At 47.6% G+C, this 27263-nt stretch overlaps 1 protein-coding gene across 1 annotated transcript in view; it reads left to right on the top strand.

Annotated features, from left to right (window-relative positions):
• Positions 1-26394, top strand: part of NSD1 (nuclear receptor binding SET domain protein 1) — a 42932-nt gene extending 16538 nt beyond the window's left edge. Inside the window, exons 9-22 of the mRNA XM_009893693.1 lie at positions 509-627; positions 5412-5555; positions 5976-6099; positions 6693-6893; positions 8322-8501; positions 8832-8988; positions 9273-9478; positions 10055-10167; positions 12789-13058; positions 14419-14535; positions 15962-16103; positions 16557-16663; positions 19840-20044; positions 24062-26394. Of these exons, the coding sequence (XP_009891995.1) occupies positions 509-627; positions 5412-5555; positions 5976-6099; positions 6693-6893; positions 8322-8501; positions 8832-8988; positions 9273-9478; positions 10055-10167; positions 12789-13058; positions 14419-14535; positions 15962-16103; positions 16557-16663; positions 19840-20044; positions 24062-26394 (4418 nt within the window). The remainder of the gene's footprint in view (positions 1-508; positions 628-5411; positions 5556-5975; positions 6100-6692; positions 6894-8321; positions 8502-8831; positions 8989-9272; positions 9479-10054; positions 10168-12788; positions 13059-14418; positions 14536-15961; positions 16104-16556; positions 16664-19839; positions 20045-24061) is intronic.
• Positions 26395-27263: the final 869 nt, after the last annotated feature.

Here is a 27263-nt window from a genome sequence, read left to right on the forward strand (position 1 = left end):
CTTGTCAGCACAGGTCCTGTACCAATACGCTGTCTTTTGTCTGACAGGCTGTGACCAGGCTCAACAGTGGTTGCCCTGTCCCATGGACAGTTGTGCAGTTGTGTTGTACTCCCTCCCTGTCTGCCTTTGTATCACATTGGTATTGACATGAGGAAGTTTTTGTTGCAGTGCAGTGGGAGGAGGTAGTTACCAGCATTTGATTAGCAGAGTAAGCTTTGTGTTGGTAACGTTTCTCCTTTTCTGCTGGGGGGCTGTCTCAGGAAAGTCAGTGATACTGTTCAGCAGCCTAGCAAAAGAAGCTTAAACCAGTATGAACCGCTGGTGGTCTGATGGCTGCAGGACAGAGGGCAGACTGCCTGGAGGCTGGTATTGCCCCAGCCCTTAGGCCCTCAAAGGCAGTAGGACCCAGCCTGAAGCTCTCAGAAAGGGTGTAGAACGTGCTGGCAGCATCTGTGGCAAGGGAATTATTTCTGCATTTTTGTTGAGTGGTCTTTCTGTTGCATCCCAGCTTCCGAAAAGCTCTTGGAGAAGCAGCGGAAGCGGAAGAGACCGCGCCATCCCTCTGCTGCAATGCATTCCAAGAAGGAGAGAAATGAGGAAGGGCTGGGGGAGACCCCGCACTCCGAGGTACTGTTGGGTCTTCCTACATGCTGTCATCCTTATAACCTGTCTGCTACTTCCCAGGGCACTTTGCAGAGCCTAAGCCGGGACATCTTTGGCTGGCTGGCGTGTCAGTTGGGAGTTTGTCCCACTGACATAGTTGCATGAGCTGGGGTTGAAGCTGAAAATACCACCTTGATTTAGTAGCTACGTTGTGATGACTGCTTAACTTGGGCTCAGTTTTTAAGTTGCTACTCAGCTAATTCTCCAGGAGAGAGACTGTTTTGATCTGGTGGAATCAGGTTTTGCCTGGCATCTTGCTTTGCACCTCAGAAGGTGTAACTGCTGTAAAATGTCTTTTCTGGTGGTGGTGGGAATCTTGGCCTTTTATGCACTAGATTGTGGACTTCAAACCCCTTCTTCTACTTGCCCATGCACGCCAGGGTGAGCTAAGAACCATGTTGGAGGGGATGGGGGGAGACTGTCTGTGACATTTCACAGAAGCCTCTGATTACATTCTGCCATCCAGCAGAAAGGGATAATTGGGACAACTCCCTTCTTCTGCGTCCCAGCACAGTGAGCGTACAAATATCTCTGACGAGCGCATTTTGCCTTTTAGGAATGAGCCAGGTATCACCAAGTGTAGGGGAAGCAAGACTTTTCCTGGGAGAGGCGGGACACCTCTGGGCCTCTCACCATCGCCTCTCACTTCCAGTGGCCCAGGGTCAGCAGCAGGCTGTTCTGTCAGGATAGTCAGGATGTATTTCAGGAGCCAATTATAGTCATATATTGTTATATTTGTTGTTGTTACACAGGTTCCAGGAGAGCACAAACCTCACACCACTTTGAGCAGTGCCAGCCACCCTGCTGCTACTGCTTTTTGAAAAGGGCATTTCTGATGGGGGTGATAAAGTGGGGTAACACGTTTGGGCCATGCAAGCCTTCCTGTGATGGTGTTGTGCTCTTTCTGAAGTGTGCTCCTCTGGAATCATGTTTCAAAGAAGCCTGTACAAATATCTTTGCCAATGCTGGGGGGCAGTTAACACTGTCTGCTGTTAGGCACCCACTGAGAGACTGGCTCAGCTCCAAGCCAGCAGATCCTCTTTGAATCTTTTCTAGGGAAGAAAAGAGGTGCAATTCAGAGCAGCAAAGTAGCTAGGCCGCAGCTCTGAATCCTGCACCCAGTGTTCACCACAGAGGAAGCCCAGGGAGTCTTAACTGCCTCCAGTCTTGGACATTCGTGTTGAGTACCTGAAGTTAGGTATGGTAAATCATGCCAAAAAAAAAAAAAGGCATCTTTTGCCATCATCCATTTCTCTGGTTATGTCTCTTGAGCTGCTGTGGTGAGTGTTCACGCCTTGGCTTAGGTGAGCGCATGGGTATTGGTGAGTATTGGGGTGCTGTGGAGATGCAATTGTGCTTTCACATGGAATTCAGACCGTGCTTGTCCCTAAGTGTGGCTCATTACCACGCGTCAGCCAAGGAACTCCACTTGTGCTGAAACTGAATGGTGCTAGAAGAAATAGATGGTCTGATGATACAGCGCAGTGAAGCCTTGGATCCAGCTGCTTTCAGAGGAAAAGAGGGCAGAGGAAAGCTTGTCTACCTGGGCTAAACTAAGCGGCTTTCTCTGTCCTTGCCTGTCTGTGGAGCCAGGAGTGCAAGTTCACAACATCAGGGCAGCAAGAGACTGAGAGAAGGGGATGGAAAATGCTGTTGAAATTGTTGTCAAGGTTATGAGCCAAGGTCAGGCTGTGCCAAAGAACAGGCCAGGCTTTTGAGGATGTGCCAGATACAGCAGCAGAGATAGCTCTGGAAGAAGACTCAAGATGAGAGACCTGCCCTCTGTAGGAGGTATGTAGTTTTGCAGTGCTCATGCTGGGTAGGGGAAGGAGGGGGAACAGTGTGATGGGTTCTTTTGAGTAATGTCCTTGAATGGCAATCCCCTTCTCTGTGTTCACAATGTACAAGCATCTGGCCTTGCCCATCCTACCTAGCTCTGACATCTCCTTGCCTATGCAGTTCTGGGAGCATTGATTAAAATAAGGCTAAGATCCTGGCATGTGAAACATGTAGATTGGCCAGCTCTTTGTAGAACCAAATAGGATGGGTTTAGGCTGAAAGAGTAGGGCTAGAGCATGCTATGCCACAGTGGGCAGTGTGGGCCCAGTTGTTAAGGTAGCATTGCTACTAGCAAATGCTTTCAGATCTGAAGAGGGAGTTGCTGGTTAGTGTTCTATGACACCTAGATGCATTTTAGTCTCCCATTCCATTAACACGTGAAACGTGGCCTTCAGGGTTGAAACCAAGGCGTCCTAGCAGCTGTGGTAGAGAGCAGCCAGAAGGGTGGAAAGATGAACCGGTTTTAAATCCCTCATACCTCTGCCTGTAGTGAATTTGAGTATGTTCCCCCCTCCCACCTTCCAAAACACTATCTTGAAACCTTAGCTGCATCAGGAAGCTAGTGCCACTGACCACAGGATGGGTGGTGCTTGCTCACCAGCACCCTGCCCCTCCTGACAGGGACCTCAGTGACCACGAGAGGGGCTGAGCTTACTTTGTGTCCCTAACACTGGGGTCCTGGTGTAAGCAGAAGCTGTAGCTGATGTTGTTTGCCCATACCAGTAGCTGATTAACCCTGCTCTTGTTCTTCGTTACAGTGACCCCTGCAGCCCTGAGGTCACTGCTGAGCTGAGCAGAAGAGGGAGCACCTATGTAGGAATAGGAGGACCTGAGCTATAACCAGTCCTTGGAGCACTGGTTGCCAGTGCTGCTCCTGGAGCATTCCAGGAGCCAAAGCGAATGTTTGGGCCAGAGGGCTGCCTTGCAGCAAACTACATAATTCCTAGCAGAATTACAGCTGCAGGAGCAGAAGTATCATAGCACTTAGCTTGTAGAAGATGCTATTGCGTTTAGAGGAAAAGGTGGCTGTTGTGTTCTTAGATGGTCTTTTTACCAATGCCGTAGAGACATCTCCCTTCCCTCTGCCAGGGCTGTGTGGTAGGGTGGCAGCAGCTTATGTGCTCCTTATCAGTATTCCTGCAGGCTGCATCACTGCCAGCCTTCCAGCAAGATTGTGATGATAGTCTGTAAGGCTGTACATTGTATGGTATGTTGGATTGGCAGTAGTTTGTAGCTGGGACTTTGCTTTTTTTTTTTTGTACTCAATAAAGGCAATTTATACCATTCATCTTTGTATTGTGTGCTTAATATATCGTCAATGCACCTGTGCATCATTGCTCTGCAGAACTCACATGGCTTTAAAAGGTTCCCAAATAAAAGCATACTGCTAAGTTCCAGGAATGGGAGGAAAAAAGAGAAAAGAAAAGAAAAAACAGGCAAAGGAAGCATTGTTATCTGACCAGAATACCAGCTCCAGGTTTTTCCAACTTTAATTCTGGGAGATCTTTATGTCCTTGTTTTGTCCAGCCTAGTAATGTGTTCAGAGGGCATTCAGTTCAGCTTACAAGGTTTAGTAGCACTGCAACTCAAACCAATAACTTTCCTGTACAGGAAGTGGTGCAAAGCTCCCTCTCATGCTTGTTAGCTGGACACCTGGCACCAAGCAGGCCTGAAGGTATGAGAGTGATGGCTGCTGCTCCTGCCAGCAGTTTGAATTCCTCCTGAGGTCTTTCAGGTGTACAGTTTGTGTCTGAGCGGACTCTGAGCTTGGCTTGGTGACCCAAGGAGGAACTGGCAGCTACGCACTGAGACCACTCAGCTAACTGCAGCGAGCTGGATTATTAAAAAATGGCAGAGTCCTTAAAATGTTCTTGGCTAAAGGCATCACTTTGGTGCAGCATTAACAGCCTTTAAGGTGTACCCACTCTGAGTGGCAGCTGGGGCTGGTGAGACCACTGAAGAGTTGCCCAGACTGTAGCCGACAGGCCTGTGGCTGGCAAGAATGTGTTTCCTAGCTCTTAATTGCCTGTCCTGACAAAAGTGAAGGCAGTGCTGCCACATGGAGCTGCAGGACAGCAGTATCTTCTGGTAGACACAAGTGTCTCTCAGATAGCTGCTGTTCTCCTTCCCTCTAACAGTGTCTGGGCAGGTCCCATTGGCACACTGGAAGGTGTCCTTCTGCCTTGGGAAGCCTTATGGCAGGATCGCTGACTTTGGCCCATGAGAGTGCAGTTCAGCCTTTATCATTTGAAACCCGCCTTCTCAGCAGGATGCTCTTTCACCAGTAGATGTTACGGATGGTGCTGTGAGACTCTTAACAGGACAGATGCTTGTGAAAGACTCGCTGCCCCAGGCAGGGTGGTGGTGTAAGTGCCCTGCTGCGCTGCTCACTTTGCTGTTGGCCAGTTAGTTCATGCTAACACAGGCCTTGAGTACCTACGTGCCTCTAGTTTACATGGGTTAGGACAAGCTAAGACAAGTGTGGGGGGAAGTCTGACTCATTTTCTGGATGACAGCTGCAATAAAGATCGCTTGAAGTTTTTCATTTGCATTTCCAGTATAAGCAGACATCAGCATGCAGGATGCTTCAGACTATTCCAGTCTACCTGGTTTGTTTCTACTCAGGGAAATACCTTTCTTCCTCAGCCACGACTCCTTCCTCAGAGAGGGGTTATGGACAGGAAAATAATTGTGTTGAGTGTGTATTTTTTAATGATCTGGTAAACTAAGAGCTCTTTCCTTTCCTTTCTTGTAAGTCTTTAGGTGGAATTGTATGGGGGATGTTCTCTTCAGGGTGGGTGACACAGAGACCAACTGCCAAACATGTTATGTGCTTAATGGCTGAATTTGTAATTTCGAAATCAGGACAGGAACTTCTGACAGCGCTCATTCTGGATTTCTTTTTAAAGGGGGAGACATCCATTCATGGGACTGCTGCAAGCCCTAAAGAGGGTAATGAAGAGGGGTCAGAGAATGACCATGGAGTGCCTTCATCCAAAAAGATGCAGGGGGAGCGTGGAGGAGGAGCAGCTCTGAAGGAGAATGTGTGTCAGGTAGTGTCCTTAAAGAAATCTCTTTGACACTGTACAACTGTAAAGTGTGTTTGTGTAAGTTCTGGGACCTGCTAGTGCCCCAGATAAGGCCAGGTAGTCTGAAGGTGCTGCTTGTAGAATTAACCAGCTTTCTGTGCTCTGATTTGAGCCTTTCCTCTATGACTGCCTCTCCTGCTAAAAATGTTTGGGAGATGTGGCCAACATAGGATTCATTTTAGCTGATGCACGATAGCAGGGACTGGATGGCAAGTAGCAGCGGTGGTGTACAAACCACCTGAATTAACTGACACAAAGAAAACTTAGTATTTTTCTGCAGGGGTCTCTGCTAGCAGTCCTGGCCAGGACATGGATTGTTGCTGTCCGGGATGAGTTGGGGAAATATGTTTCTTAGAGCTGATGTTGTACTTCCTTTCTCTGCAGATCTGTGAGAAGCCAGGGGAATTGTTGCTGTGTGAGGCGCAGTGCTGTGGTGCTTTCCACCTGCAGTGCCTTGGGCTCTCCGAGATGCCAAAGGGCAAATTCATCTGCAATGAGTGTTCCACAGGTACAGCAGCTTCAGTGAGCGGAGAGGATGGGGGCGTTTGCTGTGTGCTTGCTGGTGCTTCCTTTGCTGGACTGATGTGCCTGCAGTAGGGCTGCTAACTAGCTTACAGTCCTCTGATTGTTGGGTTGATGTTTGATAATGACTTTCTAATTAACTGGTCTTACTGTTGATTCAGGCATGTGGTAGATGAAGAACTGAATGTCCGGGATCTGATGGGAAAGAGAACGGGGAATTCTTCTCTGGGTCTAGGGAGACAGGGCTAGTGGGGAAGACATGTCTGGAGCGGATTGGAAAGGGGAGAATGTGTCTGGAGTGGATTGGAAAGGGGGAGAATGTCTTAGTAGGGTTGTTGATTTTTGTTTTTCTTCTTGTTTTTCCCTGGCCTGGAATCACAGATATAATATTTTTTTTTTTTAAATCTGAAGTTTTATTGCAGCTGCAGGCAAAGCCAGCCTGCTGCAGAGACCTGTGATTTGGGATAGGTACAGCAGGTTAGGAAAGTGTGCTGTGCTAATAGGCAGCCTGGTGGAAGTGTCAGGTCTTCATTTAGCCCTTCTATGTGACTGGTGTTATGTCTGTTGCACTTTCTCCAGGGGTCCATACCTGCTTTGTGTGCAAGAGCTGCGGGGAAGATGTAAAACGGTGCTTGCTGCCCCTCTGTGGGAAGTATTACCATGAAGCGTGCATACAAAAGTATCCGCCCACAGTCATGCAGAACAAGGGCTTCCGATGCTCTCTGCACATATGCATGACTTGTCATGCTGCTAACCCAGCGAACATCTCTGCGTCTAAAGGTACTGAAATCTTCTGGGGTGGTCTAGGGGATGCAGTTAGAAGCTTTTTCTTTGTTTCCTGTCCACTGTACCGTTACCTGGTCCACTGGTTCTTTGTGTTGATTTTCTGTCCTTGTCACAGTGCCTGGTGTAGCATTTGCTGAGGAATAGCTTCTCTCGGGGGAGTGGAAGGGGTGGTGTTGGTATGCGAGGTTGCTGCTCATCAGCACTCCTGATGGTCAGACATGGTAACTAAAATGTTCTTGTCCGTCCAGACGCTTGGATGCCTGCACGTCCAGCAGTGCCGCATGCCTCTCTGGGTTTTTGAATAAGTCTTTGGAGCTGTACAGACACTCCTGTTTCTCCTACGTGCTTTTCTCTGTGCCAGTGCTGCAGACGGTGCCTGCTTAGTGGCACTGGCTATCAAGACAACAGCGTAGAGTGCGGCATAGTAAAAACTATGATACTGTTCTAGTTCTTATTTTTTTTATAATGCAAACTTTCATCTTGTAGTAGTGACACCCTTGGGCTAAGCTGCTCAGGCGAACATTTGTTTAAGCTGTTTGCAGCAATATCTTGACCTTTATCTCACATGATTAAACTCAAAACTTTTTAGTGATTGCGTTGTGTTTGCTTCTAAAGCCGCCTTTCTTTAAATCCTTGGTATCTTGAGACAGCTCTATTTGTATCCTAAGAGTCTGCGTTAAAGTTGTCTCTTTTTCCCCATGTATCAGTATTTGGTGTAGAAGACAACAAACACTAAGGCCTAAAGCCCACAGCTGACTGCTTCCCCACTGAATATGTGCATTGTGGTCCTCTGGCTGTTGCTTCTCAGTGATCAAATTTACCCCTTACCTCCCACCTCTTCTCCCCGTTTTATAGTTTCCTGTGAGGAACTGAAAACAGGCTCTCAAAAACCTTGGATAAATTAGGCCTGTAGGCAATTCTGAATTCTCTGTTCTGGAATTTCAGGGTAAAATCTGATAAAGTGGAGAGGCAAGTGCCGATGTTTTCAGAAGCTACACGGATTGGTTTCAGTATGTGCAGCTAAGCACTTGGAACACCCCCTCTGTAATTACTGTCAGAGCTGATTTACTAATTATTTGTGTATGATAGGAAGCAGTCCCAGTCTGTGAACTCTTGAACTGTTTGTGCACGGCACGAGGAGCTTTTTTACTTCTAAATAATACAATTTTATATATTTTATATACAAATATATATTAAATATATTTATACTTATATATATATATTGTTCTATAAATCATTTAATAGGAATCTAGTGAGTATGTCAGGGCAGTCTATAAAAATTAAAGGTCACTTTCCTTTTCCAAAGATCACCTATGGTTGCTCGTTTTGAGCTTAGGTATCAATAGAGGCTAGTGTTGGGAGGAAACAAAAAATTGTTCTCCTTTAGAGGTTCACTGTGTTCCTGACATGTTCTGGTGCTAGGTCGCCTGATGCGCTGCGTGCGGTGTCCAGTTGCGTACCACTCCAATGACTTCTGCCTTGCTGCTGGGTCTGTGGTCCTCGCCTCCAACAGTATCATCTGCCCCAATCACTTCACTGCACGGAGGGGCTGCCGCAACCACGAGCACGTCAATGTCAGCTGGTGCTTTGTCTGCTCGGAAGGTGAGATGGTCTGCGCTGGGTCCCCTGTCACCAAAGAATGCCTTGACAAGAAGTCATTAGAGCAGGCAGAAGCTTTGCCTGTCCAGAGTGTGCTAGTGAGAACTGCAGAGAACAGATTACCTTCCTACCATCGCCATTTAACTCCAGCTTCAGGCTAAGGCTTTTTCTGGATCCTTAGAAGGGTTCTTTTTGCAGTATGAGTAGGGCACAACTTTTGGAAAGAGTTTGTAGAAGGGCATCATGTCCTTTTCTCAGCTACGTCTGTCTGAAAGTGTGGAGTCCAGGGCTTCTGTGCAGTGACTGATAAATTCCTCCTCCTTTTCTTTGCAGGGGGCAGCCTCTTATGCTGTGAGTCGTGCCCGGCTGCGTTTCACCGTGAGTGTCTAAACATTGAGATGCCAGAGGGAAGCTGGTATTGTAATGATTGCAAGGCAGGCAAAAAGCCACACTACAAGGAAGTAGTCTGGGTGAAAGTTGGGCGCTACAGGTAGGTGAAGGTAGAACAGACTTGTCCCCATCCTTTTTTCATGCAGTGCTCATGGTGACTGAGGTGAGAAGCTGCTCCTCTCTGCAGGGCGCAGTGCAGCAGCCTCTGTTTTTTTGTGTGCGTGTAGCAGCTGGTAAAATGTGTGCTTTCCGTGTCCAGTAAGCCACCAGCCATGCTGGCAGCACTCACATGCTTTTTCCCCGGGTCTCAATGCAGTAGCATGCTTCTGAGGCAGTGAGAAGTGAGGAAGTCAGAATTTTCATCTGCCCTTCCCTGTGTTGCAGGTGGTGGCCAGCTGAGATTTGCCATCCCAGGACAATTCCTGTCAACATCCAGAAAATGAAACATGACATTGGTGAGTTCCCTGTGCTGTTCTTCGGCTCCAAGGATTACCTGTGGACCCACCAGGCCCGTGTGTTCCCTTACATGGAAGGTGATGTCAGCAGCAAAGACAAGATGGGGAAGGGCGTGGATGGCATATACAAGAAAGGTAACTTGTCTTCATCCAGGGAGGTACATGTTCTTTTTCTCTTCATTCGCGTTTGGAGAGGTGGCATTCTTGTAACAAGGAAAAATGTCATCTTAGAGCTAAAGTGAAATTAAGTTTGTAGAATGAGCTGCTGCTTATCTTATCTAGCATACTCAGAATGTTCATTGGTCCAACTCTCAGAGAGGCAGAAGGGTGTGCAGATCTTGAATGCTTCTCCAGCTCTGATATAGCCGCTCTAAATCCGAGTGAGCTGCTGCTTTGTTAGCTTCCCTGTGTCTAATACAGTCTTTATCTGTATATAAATATGCACTTAAGAGTTGTGAATGCAGCTGCCTGACACCTCTGCCCAAAAGCAGGCAAAGCTAGCTGACAGTTTGGATGCTTCATCACCCACAGGCGGCAGGTTCCGTAGTCTAACTCCTGTGACTGCCTTACTACATTGGCCTTTTCTTCACCCACCCTCCAGTGAACCTCTGTCTCTGAAGTTCATGGCCTTGAGCACTGGGTGGGCAATGGCAGCCCAGCTCTGTGCGAGCACAGGGAGTTCCTCGTAACACAGCCTGTTCTCTCACTTAGCTCTTCAGGAAGCTGCAGTAAGATTTGAAGAGTTGAAGGCACAGAAAGAACTGAGACAGCTTCAGGAAGACAAAAAGAACGACAAGAAACCTCCTCCATACAAACACATCAAGGTGAGGGAAGGTGGGGGGGGGCAGGTGCAGAAGAGAAGTCTTGAGCTGTCGGTGCAGGTGATTTACAGGTATACAGAAACATTTCTACTGTTTGGGCATGTGGGTGCATTTGAAGGTTACTTTGGTCCTCTTGGCATCTTCAGTCATCCTCTACAGAAAGGATTCATGTATGTGCAGAGCTGTATGGAAGCTGGACACCAGTAATACTGATTTACTGGAACAGATCTGGACACCTCTGTGCTGTTGCTTGTCAGTTGCGTGGTCTGAAGGAAGTGTCTCTGCCTTGGGGACATAGGGGAGAGTGCTAGTGATAAACAATATGCTCAAGTACTGTGTGCTGCTGATGGCAAGGTGGGCATCCCAGGTGGTGCAAGGCAGGAGATGCTCAGGGTGCAGTAGAGCAGAGATGTGTCGAGGATGGTAACCCGCAGTATCGTTTCATCTCCACTATTGTTTTGTATCTCTCTTCTGTATCAGTTAGTGACAGAACAGAAATACTAAAGCAGATGTATGTGCTGGAATATCAGCCCTTTTGCTGAGTTTTGGGGAACTCTTCATGTTTAGGGCTGTGTTTTGAGGTAGCATCGCAGCAGCAATAGAAGACGTACAGGATGGAGGTGACTTGAGAGGAGGGGTGGGGCTAAGCAGGTGCTTGTGCTTGAGATGTGGGTCCAGACTGATCAGAAACCCCGGGGGAATATGTTCTTTTTCGTTGCCTCTTTCTACTCCTTCCTTTTTTTTTATGTGGCAAACTATGAAAGCTTAACTGATTGCTGGCACTTCTTGTTTCTAGCTAGGGTTTCTAGGCAGGCAGGTATATCCTGCATGAGTTACTGTACAGTGTAATAACACCACTGAATGCTGTGGGAGCAGTATGGGCAAGGCAGCTTCAGTGGAGGAAATACAGTTTCTCATTGTAGGTATTTTTTAGCCTGTCTCTGGCCGCAACATGAAGGAACTTTAGAAGCCATTTGGAGCCTTTGAAATACCCTTTTAGTATAAATAATAATGGTCATGGTCATTAGTCATGGCAACTCTTCTGAGGTCTGGGTGCAAGCTGTTTGTGAAAGCAAAGCAGTTTGCAGGAGCATACAGTGAACTGTAGAAGACTTCAGGGTGGAATGGCCAAAGCTGGCTGTGTCCGCTCCCGTCCTGGCCTCCTAAGGAGATCAGCACCTCAAGGTCCATCCCGAGGAGTGTCAATGTGAGAAGCTGCTGCAAAATATACTTGGGATCCTTCATCACGTCAGGGTTTCGCTAGTCCAAGCATCACCCTGTTTTGGAGCTGGTTTGGTGCTAGCAGTGCCTTGGAGAGTAGGGCAGGCCTGCTTGGCATGAGTGTGCATGCTCAGACACTGTGGTCACTTCGGGTGGCAGTGCCAGAGCCAGCAAGGACACCTCTCTCTGCATGGTGGTGGATGGACCTAATCCTGTGAGTCTCATCACTCTTAACAAGGTGATGAGCTAACAGTTTGAGTAAGAGATGGGAAGCAGCAGAGGAGAATACAAGAGTGACAAGGAAGGTCGGAGGTGGGAGGCAGTGCTAGGAGGAACGGGAGACTGTTGAAGAGATTAATCAGGGGTTTCTGCAGGGTTTGCTTTTAAACAAAGGAGGAGGATCAGGGCTAGGCCAGCCTCGGGCAGGCTGCCAGCGCAGAAACTTTGCTCTGTGGGTGGGACTAGATAAATTATGTGGGGGCTGGAATTGTTTTCGTAAATTATCCCCTCCTTTCATGTTCTGGGAGAGTAAAGGGAGCTGATGGTATTGCTCACCCAGGGCAAAGAACAGCAAGGAGCTTTGCTTCAGTGTCTCTCTCCAAAGTCCTGACTCTCTGTTGCCTGCCTTTCAGCGTTCGCTGCCTTTAACCAAAACCAAAGGACCCTGCTCGTGCCACAGACACTCCAGTCGCTTCTCCACCTGGTGCTGCGCTCTGCTTCCTTCTGGAGCGGTTTTTAGAGAGCTCCTTGGCTTAACTCTGAGCTCCTCTTTGGGCCTTCCAACCCTAGCCTTGTCTGTTTTTTCTTTCATTTATGTCTGCAGGACAGTTGGGTAGGGAGCTTGTGGCCCAGTGTGTAGACAGGCCCTCTGTACTCTGTCACGGGCATGCCAGCCTGGTTCTCGTAGTGACAGCTGAGAGCACAAAAGAGCTTGAAGGTAACAGATTCAAAAACTAGGGCCGTAAGGAAAAGCTAAGGAAAAGCACCTGACACTCAAGAGACTTCAGAAGGTGCTGTTTCACACATAAAGTGATTTGATGTCAGTCACAGGTATGGTGTGCACCCAGCCAGAGTGCTGGACCAGCTGGGCTGGATGTTGGCACAGTGGTGATGGGAGGGGGACACTTGGCAGCCTCTCCCTGCTCTGGGGTCACAGAATACATACTGTACCAGGAAATGCTAATGGGGGACCTGCATTCTCCTTAGCTCTTTCCTCTAACCATATACGTCTTGAAATAGTGTGTCCAGAAGTACATATGTGCCGGTACTTGTGTCCTTCTGCCCCTCAGTGTAACTAAATTGCACTGCAGCCTATGAGCTTGTAGGCAAGGGTTGAGTATAGAAGTGGCTACCACGATGACCTGTTTTTCTTAAGTGGCTAATGTCCTTCATGTGCATTCAAGGTGAACCGACCGGTGGGTAAGGTGCAGATCTTCACTGCAGACCTGTCTGAGATACCACGTTGCAACTGCAAACCAACAGATGAAAACCCATGCGGCTTGGACTCCGAATGCATCAATCGCATGTTGCTCTATGAATGCCACCCCATGGTCTGTCCTGCTGGGGAGCGCTGCCAGAACCAGTGCTTCTCCAAGCGGCAGTATCCCGAGGTACAAATTTTCCGCACACTGGCACGAGGCTGGGGCTTGCAAGCCAAAACAGATATCAGAAAGGTACATACTGTGTTTCTGCATGTAATTTTCTCTTGCCACTTCTCTCCCACTCAGTGTTGGTTTCGGTAGATTTGAAAAATTACTATCTTCCATAATTTGAAGACGACTTCTTGCCATAGCATGCCATTTAGGACAGAAATGGATGAATTAACTTTTCCAGTCTCCTGACAAGAATGTTTTGGCTCAACTAGCCAAGAAAATGGTTTGCGTGTTGATGTCCCACAGGGTAAGAAAGATGATTGCTCCATCTGTCTACTTGTATGGACGATGGGCTTTGAGTACACCAGAACACTGGCCTAAAGACGGTGCTCAGGATTTCCAGATGGGGAACAATGATTATAACTCCCCCCATTCTTGAATAGCCAGGCTTTTCCAGCATGAGAATCTTGTACCAGAAATTGAAACCGGGGCTTGGCTCTTAGACAAGGGTGATGTCTTGGAGATGGCTGTCGTTATTGCTGAAACTGGTATCTCCAGCTAAAACACTCGTGTATATATATTTTTACATGCAGAGAATAGATGTTCTGTGGACACATGTCTGTGATGAATGAAGAAGGAAGAATGTTAAAGCAAAGAGAACCCTAGAGCTAATAAAGGGTGAAGTGAAACAGAGGACAATTAGCATAGTAGGAGAAGAATGTCTGAAAAAGGAGGAGTAGAGACAACATGCTATGGGAGAGGGCTTTGATAGTAGTAGGAAAAATGTGAGCCTGTCCTGTTTAGGCCTTGTGCCTGCTGTGATATAGGTTAAATGATCTCTCTGCCATTCCATGCCCCTGTTATGTTTCACTTTCAGCAGACAATCTGGAAACAGCAAAACTCAGCTACTTAATGGAGGCACCTATTAGCCCCAGTGGACCAGAGCTGGGGTTCCCTTTGAGAGTTGAGGTACAGTCTCTGCGGTACTTCACTACAGGGCGACTCCACGGATTCACTGCAGGGGCAGGTGCCCCGGGTGCATCATGCTGCTTAACGTGGTTGGTCCCCAGAGGGATATTGTTTCCAGACAGAATGCAGCTGTGCAGTGCTTTGAGCTTTGTAGCAAAGAGCTGTTCTTGTGGTTTACTTTTATGCTGTCCCTGAATGTTAATTCTTTCTGTAGCACAAAGAATAATCCGAGGGCTGTTGATGCTTTATTTAATTTGTTTCAAGTTATTTGTTGAGTGTGTGAAAGAGATGTATGATTCAGGGCTCTTAGTGAAGAGTGTAAGTGAAACTGACTACAAATGACAGACAAGTATTTTTATGGAAATTTTCCCACAAAGGAAACAGAAACTAAGTTTTAGCACAAAGGTGGATGTCCCTCCATCCTGGAGGAAATTTGTCTCACCTTATCAGCTTGTTATTTTCTGCTTGGCAGGGCGAATTTGTTAATGAGTATGTCGGGGAGCTAATTGATGAAGAGGAGTGCCGAGCCCGAATCCGCTATGCTCAGGAGCATGACATCACCAATTTCTACATGTTGACACTGGATAAGGTATATGGAAAGAATTTCTCTTGCTAGAATCCTATACAGAAGTAAAACTATTGCAAGTGTAGGCATGATAGTGGTCTTTTCCAGCAAGTAAAAAAGTACTAAGAGTTGCTGATGAGCTGATCTGCATTTCCACTAAAGAGAAGACTAAAGGAATGGACTTAATGTGCAGTAGAGAAGTTTCAGGTTGGATATTAGGATTAGGAGCAAAGTTTGAGCTGACTTCATTGGAGTTTGCTCAGAAGAGGTGAGGCAGTTGTCTGAGGGCAGTTGTCTGAGTATTGTTGGTTTTACTTCAGCATAAGAGGGTGAGTTTGGTAACCTCAGGATCCTTCCCAGCAGCTGAACCCTGGAGAGTCCAGAACTGGGCTGGTGTGTGCCAGAGGAGGCATCAGCTCTCAGGTGTATAAGTATCAGGCACAGTGAGACTGTGCTGTTCTGATTTAAGTTCCAATCCCAGGTCTTGCTGATCTAAGTGGAGAGGTGGAGTTTGTCACACCCACAGACTCCTCAGCGGGTCCTGGAGGCCAGGTTGTTGTTAGTGTGAACTCCTGGCTTTTACAGGTAAGTAGTTTTGTCAGCTGCTTTCCTCACTTTGTCACCGAGTCTTGAAAAGATTAGAAGGAAACCATGAAAGCGAGCATGTGAGGAAGTGTGGGACAGTATAACAATGTGACTGCTTTCTGGCTCTGCCCTCTTCTTGCTGGAAATTCACACTGACCATGTCTTGTTCTCCTTGTTTGGCTGATGGGTGGGAGCAGGGACAAAACCAAGTGTTAATATCTTCCCCATTATTACAAAACTAAATCTCAGTTGCAGCTGCCCTCTTCTCTCCGACATGTCTAGCAAATTATAGTGTACTGTACAGAAGTGTACCTCACACGTCACGCACTGTTCCTGTTTTCCTTGTCTACACTGATGCAGAAGAAATAGGAACTGATACTTTGGTTTTAAGCAGAAGTTGGGGTCTGGCCGCAAGTGCTCCCTTGGAAGTGTGCTGGTGTAGTGTTTATCCAGTAGTAACACCGCAGGGAGACCTAACTTCCCAGAAAGCAGCAATAGCGCTTTCCTGGCTGGTCAGGAGCCCGTCTGTCTTTGAAGAGGAAGGTGATGTTGTGCAGGAGACTCTATTGCCATATAATCTGCCAGCCTCAACCAGAGACATCAATGTGTGGAAACTGGTTGGGTGTCTGTTGATTGTCCAGGCAACACAGCGACACCTATCCCTTCTCCTTAGTTAAAACACGTGTGAACTGAAGTGCTTTGCAAGCATCATCAGATGCCTCTGTTATCATTTTCACTAGTGATCAGTGCTTTCCTGGTATACTGGTACCTGTGCTGCAACGGTTTGAGGAGGAAATGAGTTTATTAAATGTGTTTTTCTGTTTTGGGTTTGTTTTGTTTTGTTGGTTTTTTTTTCCAATTACAGGATCGATTTATTGATGCTGGGCCAAAGGGCAATTACGCTCGATTCATGAACCATTGCTGCCAGCCAAACTGTGAGACTCAGAAATGGTGTGTGAATGGTGATACTCGGGTTGGGCTCTTCGCAATTGTAAATATCAAAGCTGGTAAGGAACCCCACTCTGTCAGTACCTGCAGTTAAAAGCATGGGAGCCTTTCTGTAAGGAAAGGGGAGGGGTTGTAACTCCCTGGGAGGATACTTAATTTTTGTTTTCACATAGACAGTCATGCGACTTAACAGCAGCACTGGTATAATAAAATACATACATCCACAGTATAAATGGAGGTTCAGAGTTCTGATTTACAGTCAAGAAACGGAACTAAGCATGCTACAGCGTGGAGTTGAACGCCCTTTTGGCTGTAGTACATGGTAGGAGTGTGTGATTGCACTGAATTTTCAGTCCACACAGATCTAGGGGGAGATTAATAGTTGGTATCCTTGCATAGTTGTGACAGTCTTTTGTGTCATTATATTTCAAAAGTGCTTTTACTTCATCAGTAAGACATTCTGCCATGTAGTTCATTACAACTTGCTTGGTTTTGGTCTGCTTTTGTGTCAGGGACTGAGCTGACTTTCAACTACAATCTGGAGTGTTTGGGAAATGGAAAGACCGTTTGTAAATGTGGTGCCCCAAATTGCAGTGGCTTCCTAGGAGTACGGCCAAAGGTATGATGCCTCCTTTAAGCCTTTGTTCTTCCAAAATCACCTCTTTGCATAGATGTGTATCATTTGTTGCAGAGATCTGGGGAAGGGTAATCCCTCAGGAAGGGCAATACAGTTATAGTGTGGCCATGAAAACACTGCTTGAAATGAGTTGAATATCCAAGTTTTCATTCTGAGAGCACACATCTTAGACCTGAATTACCAGAGTTGCTACAAATAATGGGAAATTGTATTTTACAACAAAAGAGCAAATGACAGATATTTTTTTTTTTAGAATTTTCTGCAAGACAATTTCCATCTCATAAGAGGGGCAAAGGACACAGCACAGCCCGTTTCCGAAAGTAAAGGTCTGAGTAAATTATGAGCGTGTTTGGAAGTTGCAGACTTGGAGTTGCATTAGAGCCAGAAGGCTTCTGCATCACCATCTTTGCTGCAATAAGAAAGTTCCTGGGTTTTTTTCCTCCTTTTGGTTAAGTGACTGAAGTACATACATCAGGCAGGAATAAGAAATTTGCCGTATCTGTAGTAGAAAAATCACTAGCTTTTAGAGCTCATCGACTATATAGAGCTTCATGTTTTAACTGTAATGTTGCAGTAACAGGAATTGATTTCAGTTACCTTCTTGTGTGAGCTGGTTCTCACTGGGAAAAGGAAATAACAGGAGCAGTTGGCCGAGTTCCCAGCTGTCACCAGCTAAATCTGTGTCTCAGCTGTTGGTTTGTTTCAAGAGCTTCACCAAATCTGCCTGTAATCCCTCTGCTCTGGCATGGGGATACTGGCAGCTTATTTACCCACAGTTAAGAGTTAAAAGCTCCAGCAGCACAGTTGTTAAGCCCCATCAATATATAGGGAAGGTTTTGTGAATTCTCCAGAGAGCTTAGTTCTGCAGAAAAATTAACTTACGATAAAAAAAAATAATGCCTTCAGCAGTTGACAGATGAGGTGAATTACACATCTGATGTATTTAGTTCTTTTTTTGGGTTGTGATTTAAAGTTCAATTGATTTTGTGCCGTTCCTGTGTTATACATGGCTCGACTGTCATTTTTGCCCTGAAATTGTAGGTTGCATGATGGAAATCAGAGAAAGGTGCCCTTTAGTTGGCATTAATGTTCATTGTGATGCCTGAGGCGACTCATTCCATCTTGATGAGATGGGCTAAGAAACAATACCCAAGAAAACAGTACCTTGAGTTTTGTTTGTTTGGTGGTTGGTTTTTTGGGTTTTTTTTTTCAAATTCATCCAACAATAGATGTATTTTTAAGCTTCCTGAAGATACAGCAAGACAAACGCTGATTATACTCAAGTTCACTCTTAAAAGTGACCTTTCTAACTGGGAGGTTGGAAGAATGCTTGGGAGTCTATTGTACTGCAGTGAGCAAGTGGGAATCGCTTAGTCCAGCTGTTAGCCGTCGTTTAGATATGCAAATTAGCTGTGAAAGGTTTTTCTTGTTCCCTTTGTAATTAGATGGCCGAGGTACTAGCCACTGAGAATAGGTGGAATAGTTTAGGTGGAGTGATTTCACTGCCTGCATTTTCAGTGATAAGAAATGCCTAACTTGTCCCCATTGTCAATGGGAATGATGGTATGGGAACAGAAATACCCACATGTTGAACGGGAAGGAAACAATGAAGAGATGTAACTCCCTGGTGGCAGGACAGCTGGATAACCACCGCTGCCAAATTCTGAAATTGTAGGTCTGGAGGCAAAGGTTTCTAAATGTTTTGGGTTTTAATCTTGATAGAAGACTGATGGCAATAGTGCCCAATATTTATGCGGAATAAAGGATGCAAAAATCACCTCGTAGGCATCGCCTCAGCACACAGAGATGTTCTGTGAGGAGAATGCATACTTGAACATGAAGATATGTGGAAAATGGCATAAAATTTAGCACGTATCTGTTTAGACAAGCTAGCCTGACAGTGCTCTGATAAGGTCACTGACGGGGGACAGATAGCATCATCTTTGTGGCGTTGAGCATTTGGTAGGAAGTCTAGTTGTAGAGGATCTGTGCCTAGGGGGTTAGGAGTGGCCTGGACACCTAGCTGGAAGCGGGAGGGGGGGAGTGCGGGGAGGGGCGGGCAGCGTTGGAGGAAGCCTTAGGCCAGAGAAGAGAGCACTTAAGCCGTTTAGATGCCAATCTTGGGACCAGTTGTGGTTATTTCATTACTGCCTGTAACACAGCTGTTGGCGGCCTGGTAATTTAACCGGTCTGATGACACAAAGATGTCAGATGTCATCGGTGTGGGAGAAGAGGATGGGGCAGTTGCAAAGGAATAACTGAGTATAACTGGGAATGGGCATGAGTTTCAGGATGCCAGAGCACACACCTAGAGGGTAACAGCAGAAAGAAATCTGCTGTGAGAAAGTAATCGGTGAGCAGTCATGGTGGAGAAGGAGCCATTGTGCAGTTCAGCTGCTGCAGAACTGGGCTGCTGCGGTGACGCAGCTGTGAAAAAGGCAAATGCCAGCAGTGCTTTGGGAGGGATTTCCCATTCTTTTGGAGAAGTGTTGATGTCATTGTACACAGCCTGTGAGGTGTCATCTGAATTAGCGTATATAATTCTGTAACTTGTATTTGGGAGAAATAAACTCAGTAGGGGCAGAGAAGAGCCATTAGGAAGACTGAGGGTGCAGATGGTGAAAGTGTTTGGTTTATGAGGAGGGTGGGAGAGAGAAAAACTGCAGAACAAGAGCAGTGTTGACAGAAGAACAAAGAGGTCTAAACTGATCACTGATAAATTCAGACTAAACATGGAGAGAGGGGTGAGGAACATGAAAATGCAGGAAAGCCTGGGAGAGACTCCTCCTGAGAGTCACAGGTGCAGGGAGACCCCTCTGCTTTGACTGAGGACTTGAAGAGTCTGTGAAAGGTGGCACAAGCTCAGCAATGCCTGGCAGCCCCTGGCTCCTGTTTCTGCTGTTGCAAATCGCAATGTATCACATTTAACCAGGCTTTCGTGCAGGGCATCCAGACTTTTTCCAAAAGAAAAAATAAGTATTTGCTGTAGTAAAACGATTGCCAAATATGAAGAAGCAATGTAGCGATGCTACATATGTTTCAGGTATGGCTGGCTGTGGAATTTTTGTTTGTGGCATTGCAGGTATCTCCACTGTAGCAGGAAGGGAACAGATAGAAGAGGCAGAGACCTGCATTAACTGATGTTGTCTCACCTACAGAGCCAACCCAACATCACTGAGGAAAAGTCCAAGAAGCTAAAGAGACGGCCGCAGATGAAGCGCAGGTCGCAGGCGGAGGTGATGAAGGAGCGAGAGGATGAGTGTTTCAGCTGTGGGGATGGAGGGCAGCTAGTTTCTTGTAAGAAGCCAGGCTGCCCCAAGGTGTACCACGCAGACTGTCTCAACCTGACCAAGAGACCTGCAGGTCAGTGCTGCGCACAGCTGGGCTCTGCTTGGGTCACAGCATTGGCTCGAGGTATTCCAGGTGCTGCTCATCACCTTGCATGCATTCACGGCATCTTAAAATTTAGACAAATCTTCCTCACTTGAAAAGACACTGTGGCCTATGGGACACAACCCACCCGCTTTGCACCCCACTGTGACTGCAAAAAGATGAATTGATTGCTGAAGGGCGAGCTGGTCCTTGCCTAAGAAATGGTGCTTGTGAGCTGACCCCATCCTTGGGGCTTGGCAGAGGACAGTCCCGACAATAGTTGAGATACTGGTTCCTCAGATAGGCTGTTTTCCTACAGTTAAAGACAATTGAGTGAACTGATAAGAGTTAAGAGAAAAGTGTGTTAGGTGTCTTAATAGCCATGAGTTTATATAAGGAACAGAACACCATCAAAGCGTCTTCTAGTTTGTGTTGAAATGAGGGCCGGAATTTGAAATAAAAAGAAAAAAATATTCAAAAAGTACTTCTAGTTGAGTTCAGAGAAAGAAATAGCCTCCCTTTGAGTGATAAAGCCGTTTCTTAGTACTTCAGGGGGTGTTAAAGTAACATCTATTAGAGGAAAAGATTTAAATTGCATGTAAAAGTTTTTAAGGAACTAGTTGAGGGAAGTGTTTCCTCTTGTTTCAGTTTGTCTTGGTTACTAAAGGAGTTCCTTTAATGAGCGTTCACCTTTAACCAATGCTTAGAAAGGGGAAAGGTCTGACGTGAGTCTTGGTAGGCCAGTTAACCTGATCTCTGCCAGTCTGGGAGGATGGAAAAGCTGATACGGGATCGAGTGCCTAAAGAATTAAATGGTAAGAATATAAGTGATACTAGTTGACAAGTTTTTAGGTAGAATAACTAGTCAAACCTAATTTAGGGGGTTTTGCTAAGATAATAGATTTGGTTAACAAAAGCAACTGCATTGAAGTAATTTGTTTAGGGGCTGTAAATCTTTTGATTTAATACTGTAAGCATTGTCATAATTAGAAATTTTCTGTGCAGCTCTGTACAGTATTTTCTGAGCACATAGAGGCAGGCTGAGAAACATGGAACTAAGCAGTCTCTGAAAGTAACTGCCAGGAGAGTCACTGCGACAGAGTGTTTCTGTCTGTATGCCATGGGGAGCCACAACTGGATGCTCAACAGCTCCAGCTATAATTTGGCAGAAGGTGTAGACGGGCTAGTAGCATATTTTGTAGATGACAGAAATTACGTGTGTGTGTGTTAAGTTTTGGGGGAGAATAGGGCATTTATACAGAAAAGCTTGGATTGCTTATTGAACAAACGCTGTAACAGAGCAATGTGAAAGCCAACGGGAGCACAGGTCATTCCTATGGAAATGTCATTCAGGGTGAGGGAGTCCTGAATATCACCTTTCTATCCATTTTTGTGTGCTAAGACAGACATGGCGCTGTAACATCCTGGCAGGTTTTCCCATGCTTTAAAGTCTCCAATAAAGGAGCATCCAGCATTTAGCCTGTTCCCCTGCTTTCCATTTGAAAAGTTTCTCTTAAAAGCCTGTCTTGAAAAAACAAAGGATTGTCATCTCTCTGATACCCGTTTTTTTGCACACTGGGAGACTGTTATCTCCTTAGTCCTTTTATGGCTTAAACAAAGCACAGCCTCTCCTTGCAGCTCTTATTTTCTAAAATTGTTATTCTTGATCTGCTCTGGACTCTGTCCTACCTGCCTACACGTTTTTTTAAACTGTGGTAACAAGAGTATTTTAGCAGTATTGCTACACTGACAGAACAGAAGAATTCTGTTTTGTGTTTTACATAAAATATCTCAGGAAATTAGATTTGACTTGGTTTTCAAAAATAACTTTTCTATTTATGTGGTGTTTGTGATTTGCACTATCATCCTTGAGTCCTCTTGTCTTGATCCTTATCCCATATTTATTTTATTTTATCCTACTGCAGTCCTGCTTTGCACTGGTCTTTATTTAATTGCACCTTGTTGTTGCATGAACATCTGTCCAGTTTAAATTGTGAGCCTGTCTAACCAGATTTTTGCAGTTCCTCACAGCCTTGCTGTTATCTACCTGTTTCTGTAAGAATATTTGCTGTTCAGCTTCTAGAAATTTAAATTGAAATACAGACTAAAATAGACTGCTGAAGGACGTCATTGGAAATGCCCCCTCAGTTTGCCAGAAGACCATTAATAGCAGCTTTCTGTGAATGTTTTTCAGCCAGTGGCAGCCATTTTACCATTTTTATACATAGGTTGTTATTTCCATAGCCTGCTCCTTAAACTGTCATACAGAACATGAAAGGTTCACCACTTTTTACTTCAGATGTTTCTTCTGCCATGGACATTGCTGTAATTGGGATTTCCTGCTTGTTTGCATGTTACTAATTGTGTGATCTAACTTCCAAGGGCTCCTCTGCTCTGGGCTGTCTCTGGAGAGGCTGCTTATTCATTAGGCCTTTTATCCTGTCAAAGACCATTAGAGTGGTTTGATAGGATTTATCCTTCCTGCAACGTACTGGCAGGTTTTGACTTACTTTATTTTCCATGCAAATGACCTCTTACAATAATAGTCCCAGAGTCTTTCTGGTTGCCAAAGTGAGTTTCGAGTGTGGCTCTCTAGGTTGCTGATGGTGCAGGGGGAGCAGCGACAGCCTGTGCTGCAGCACTGCAAGCCCGAAAGGTAAAACCATGTGAAGTATTAAACATCCCCACTCTGAAAAAGATGGTGAAAAATTGGAGAAGATGCAGAAAAGTGGTGCACGTATTTTGAGACTGGAACAGAAGCCTTGGACTGGCTTCAAAGGAGGGGAAAACATGCTACATGTTGTCCTCAGCCCCAGGGGAAAAGCAGCGTGAGAGAGGGGAGTGGAAATCTGATGTTGCAGAAGTGCATGGAGAAATGTTCACAGCTGCTCAGTGCCGTGCTACAGTCGTGCTCTCTTCCAGCTTCTCTGGAAAAGAGCTGGTAGCCAAAACCACAGATGTGTGGACTTGGTTCAGGGAGGCTAGGAAGTGCTCTGGCCTGGCTGGTGTCCGCAACTGCCCTCCGTTGTTGCTTGTGCTCTGAGCGCAGGCTGGCCTGTGGCTCTCATGCGAGGGCTTCTCTTTTGCAGAGAGTGACTTTTTGCAGCAGGGCAGGGAGCAGGGTGGGGTGTGGGGATATGGGGTGTTTAGGGAGCATGGAGGCAGGAGGCCTAGTTGGAAAGGCAGCTGTGTTGGTCCTGTGGTGAGAGGTCAGGGGCTTGTCATCTTGTATCCTGGGTGCACATGGTCTTACCGTTCTTTGTGTCCGTGAACTGGTGAGAAGACAGTGGCGGCAGCCTTGACTGGAGGAGCAGGGCGCTGAACCAGTGAGGTCATCCTCAAGTGAAAAAAGCAGCAGTCTCTGAAGTGTAATGTTGTTTTTTTCCCTCTGTGATGGTGTTGATACTGATGGTGAAGAGATTCAGTGTAGACATGGAGCTCCTTGGGGAGCAGCTGTGCTTTGTGACGAGCAGGTTAAGGAAGATGCCTTTGGGTACAGAGAAAATAGAAACTTACTCCCTTGTGATCACTGCCCTTTCACTTCTTCTTTCTGATAAACAGGAAGAGAGGTTGTTGGTCCAGAATTAACAAAGACTTAGATGAACGTGATGCATCTACTTAAAAAGTCCACTGGGTGTATTACACCACAGATACCACTGTTGTTGTCTGTGGAAACCAGAGCCACAGACACGCGCAAACTGGGGGTGTGTGCTCTTCACTAGGTACCCGTATTGGTTAGTGTCGTGCTGGAGCCAGATGGGCTTTTGCTCTGACCTGGTGTGGCTTGTGTTTGTCATGATCATCATTGCCCTTGCTGCTTCTGAAAATGCAGGTTCCTGTTAACTGCCCATCGAGGCTGAGACCTATGGCAGAAACTGAGGAAGACGTGTAGTATGGGAGTATTACAGGGTGTTCCCCCTCTCCTTTGAATTCCCTTTGCAGCAGGCCTTATCTCGTCCCCTTGTATCACTCCTAAGGTATGTCTCTTCTCCTGTGTCTGTGCTGCAGGAAAATGGGAGTGCCCGTGGCATCAGTGTGATATGTGCGGTAAGGAAGCAGCTTCCTTCTGCGAGATGTGCCCCAGGTCCTTCTGCAAGCAGCACCGGGAAGGCATGCTCTTCATTTCCAAGCTGGATGGACGTTTATGCTGCACAGAGCACGATCCCTGCGGGCCTAACCCTCTAGAGCCGGGAGAAATTCGTGAGTATGTGCCTCCCATAGGAGCCCTGGCTAACGGTGAGGACACCCAGCCACCGGAGCAGCCACCTGCAGACACAGACCTGAGTGTGCAGCCTCTGGACAGCCTACCTCAGTCTGTGGCCCCCAGACTGCAGTCACCAGAAAAGCCCCCTGCTACCCTAGCGCTGAGGCTGCCACCATCAGACAAGCCCCCCACCACCCTAGCCCTGAGGTTGCAGCCGTCAAACAAGCCCCCCACCACCCTGGCCCTCAGGCTGCCTCCACCAGACAAACCTCCCGCCACCCTGGCGCTGAGACTGCCACCATCAAATAAACCCCCCACCACCTTGTCACTGAGGCTGAAGCCATCCAACAAACCCCCCACCACCCTCTCGCTCCGGCTGCAGCCTTCAGACAAACCTCCCACCACCCTGTCGCTCTGCCTGCAGCCGTCGGACAGGCCTCAGGCTGCCCTGTCCCTAAGGCTGCAGTCAGAGAAGCAACCCATCATCGTAGCTTTGAGGCCTCAACAGCCCGACAAACCTCCCACCAACGCTGTGCTGTGGCCACTGGATGAGTCCTCCAGTGATGCCTCGCAGCCTCATCTGCCGAGCAAATCTCCTCCAGGAACTCCACAGTCGTCGGATGAGTCGCTTGTTACTGCTGGTGCCCTGCAGCTCCAGCTGTCAGACGAGCCTCCTGCCACCCCAGGGGTTTTGGGGTTATCGGACAAGTCTGCCATTGACACCAGGACCCAGCAGCCTGAGCTGCTGGATGAGTTCCCGACGAAATGCCTGCATCCTCAACTGTCGGACAAACTTCTTCCCACGGCGGGGACCCTGCAGTCCCAGCCAGTGGACGAACATCCTGTGGCCGATCAGCTTCAGCCGTTGGACAAAGCTTCTGCCCAGAGTCCGCAGCCGCAGTCTGTGGAAAAGGCTCCCAGCTCTGTGGTGCCGCAGGTCCCAGCATCAGAGATTGCTCCCAGTCCTGGGGTTCTGTGGCCTCTGCCCATTGAAAAAGTCCCCGGCTCCCCGGTCTCGCGGATCCTGCCCATGGAAAAGGCTCCTGGATTGGCTGTGCCACGGCCCCTGCCTCCGGAGAAGGCTTCCTTCTCTGGGGCAGTGCGGGTCCCAGCCACGGAGAAAGCTCCTAGCTCTGGGGCACCCCGTCCCCTGCCTCCGGAGAAGGCTCCTGCCTCGGTTATGCCACGGATCCTGTCCACAGAGAAGGCTCCCAGCTTAGGGGTGCTGCGGCCCCTGCTGCTGGAGAAGGCCCCCGGCTCACGGTCACCGCATGTCCTGCCCGTGGAGAAGGCTCTTGGCTCGGGGGCCCTGCGGATTCCACTCGCGCAGAAGGCGCTTACCCCTGGGGTGCTGCGGCCCCTGCCTCCAGAGAAGACTGTTGACTCCGGGGCTATGCGGGTCCTGCCTCCGGAGAAGGCTCTCGGCTCCGGGGGGGTTCGGCCTCAGCTCTTGGAGAGGCCTCTTACTCTTACAGCCCCGTGGCCTCAGTCATCGGACAAGCTGGCTGCTGCCGTGGCTCCTCGGCCTCAAGCCTTGGACAAGCCTCCCGCTGCGTCAGCTCCGAGGCTGTTGCTGTCGGAGAAGGCGCTGCGGCCTGTCGACCAGAATGCTCAACCGAAGGAGAGAGGAGGCCCGGTCGTGGAGGTGAGTCCCCAGCAGAAAGAGAGGACCATGTTAGCTGGTGAGCAAATCTCTTGGTCTGCTGGGAAGGTGGTGACACATGTCGGACAGGTACCCTGGCCTCTGGAGAAACTACAGACGCATGAGCAAACCCACTGGCCCACTGCAAAAGCCCTGACGCCTGCAGAGCAGTCTCCCCGGACAGCAGAGAAACTACCAGAGACGACCCTTCAGCCTGGCTGGGAAGTGGCCTCAGCCCCTGCAGAGCAAACCCCTTGGACATCAGAGAGATTGTGTACATTTGAGCAGACCCCTCGGCCAGCCAGGGAAGCGCCGGTGCCCCCAGAGCAGATGCAGTGGCTTGTCACAAACATTCAGACAATTGACCAGATTACTTGGCTGAGTGGAAAAGCACAGACTCCTCGGGGGCAGGACCCTTTGCCTGAACAAAACGCAGCGCTAGCCCGTAACCAGGATTCTGTCTGTCGTGAGTTGGCCGACTCAGAGCCAAAGTGAGGTTGGTGAATATGGGAGGCAGGTTTCAGTCTTTTAATGTTTAGGGAGGGGGAATCTTTGTTTTGTTTTGGTTTTTTTTTTTTTATTCACTTCCCTGAGCCCAGCCCCTAACCCATGCACATCCCATCCATATTCTCTCGTGACATGAGCAAGGACATTCACATAAGTCTGAGTGTGGCCCAGTCGAAGGAAGAGAGCATCTGTGACCATCTCCTCTTCCTTTTACAAATGGTAAAGCTGAAATAAAGAGTCCACTCTGGGTAAAAATCTCCAATTCCATTGAAATGGTCACATTACTGATCCAGCGTGTTTGAGCTCCAGGTCTGATTCGTAGACGGGTTCCCAGGTACAGCTAGGGGCCTCACTTGTTACTGTATTTAGAGGAAGCAGATCAGTCAGGCTGCCCTGGGACTGGAGATGTTTCAGGGATCAGGCGGTGAGCAGTCAGGTGTACGCCCTTGCTGGACTCTGTGAAAGCAGGGAGAGGGTTTATCTGTCGTCTGCCCGGGTCTCTGTCCCTGCAGGGTGTTGCTTTGCGAGGTTTGTCCATACGTTCACTGGGATATGCTGTGTGTGTGGTTCACTGAAGGACAGGTATCGTCTCCAGCTGAGCTGGGAGAGGAGCCTGCTGCACTCGCTCAGTGCAGTTTTCTCCAACAACAGGCAATATCCATTCAGGCTCCTTTGTGCAAAGCTGCAACTGGCCTGGCCTGAGAAACGGGAAGTCTGAAGGAGGTCAGGGAAAAGAGAGATCTTGGAAGAAGCCATCTGGCAGTTTTTTATATTCTTGTGTCTTAAACCTTTAGCACAGGACACGCGGAGTGTTTCCTGCACTCGAAAACATTGTGACCTATAAAGCAGCAATAGCA

This window comes from Charadrius vociferus, unplaced genomic scaffold (genome assembly GCF_000708025.1).
Source record: "Charadrius vociferus isolate BGI_N301 unplaced genomic scaffold, ASM70802v2 scaffold1041, whole genome shotgun sequence".
Classification (NCBI taxonomy): domain Eukaryota; kingdom Metazoa; phylum Chordata; class Aves; order Charadriiformes; family Charadriidae; genus Charadrius; species Charadrius vociferus.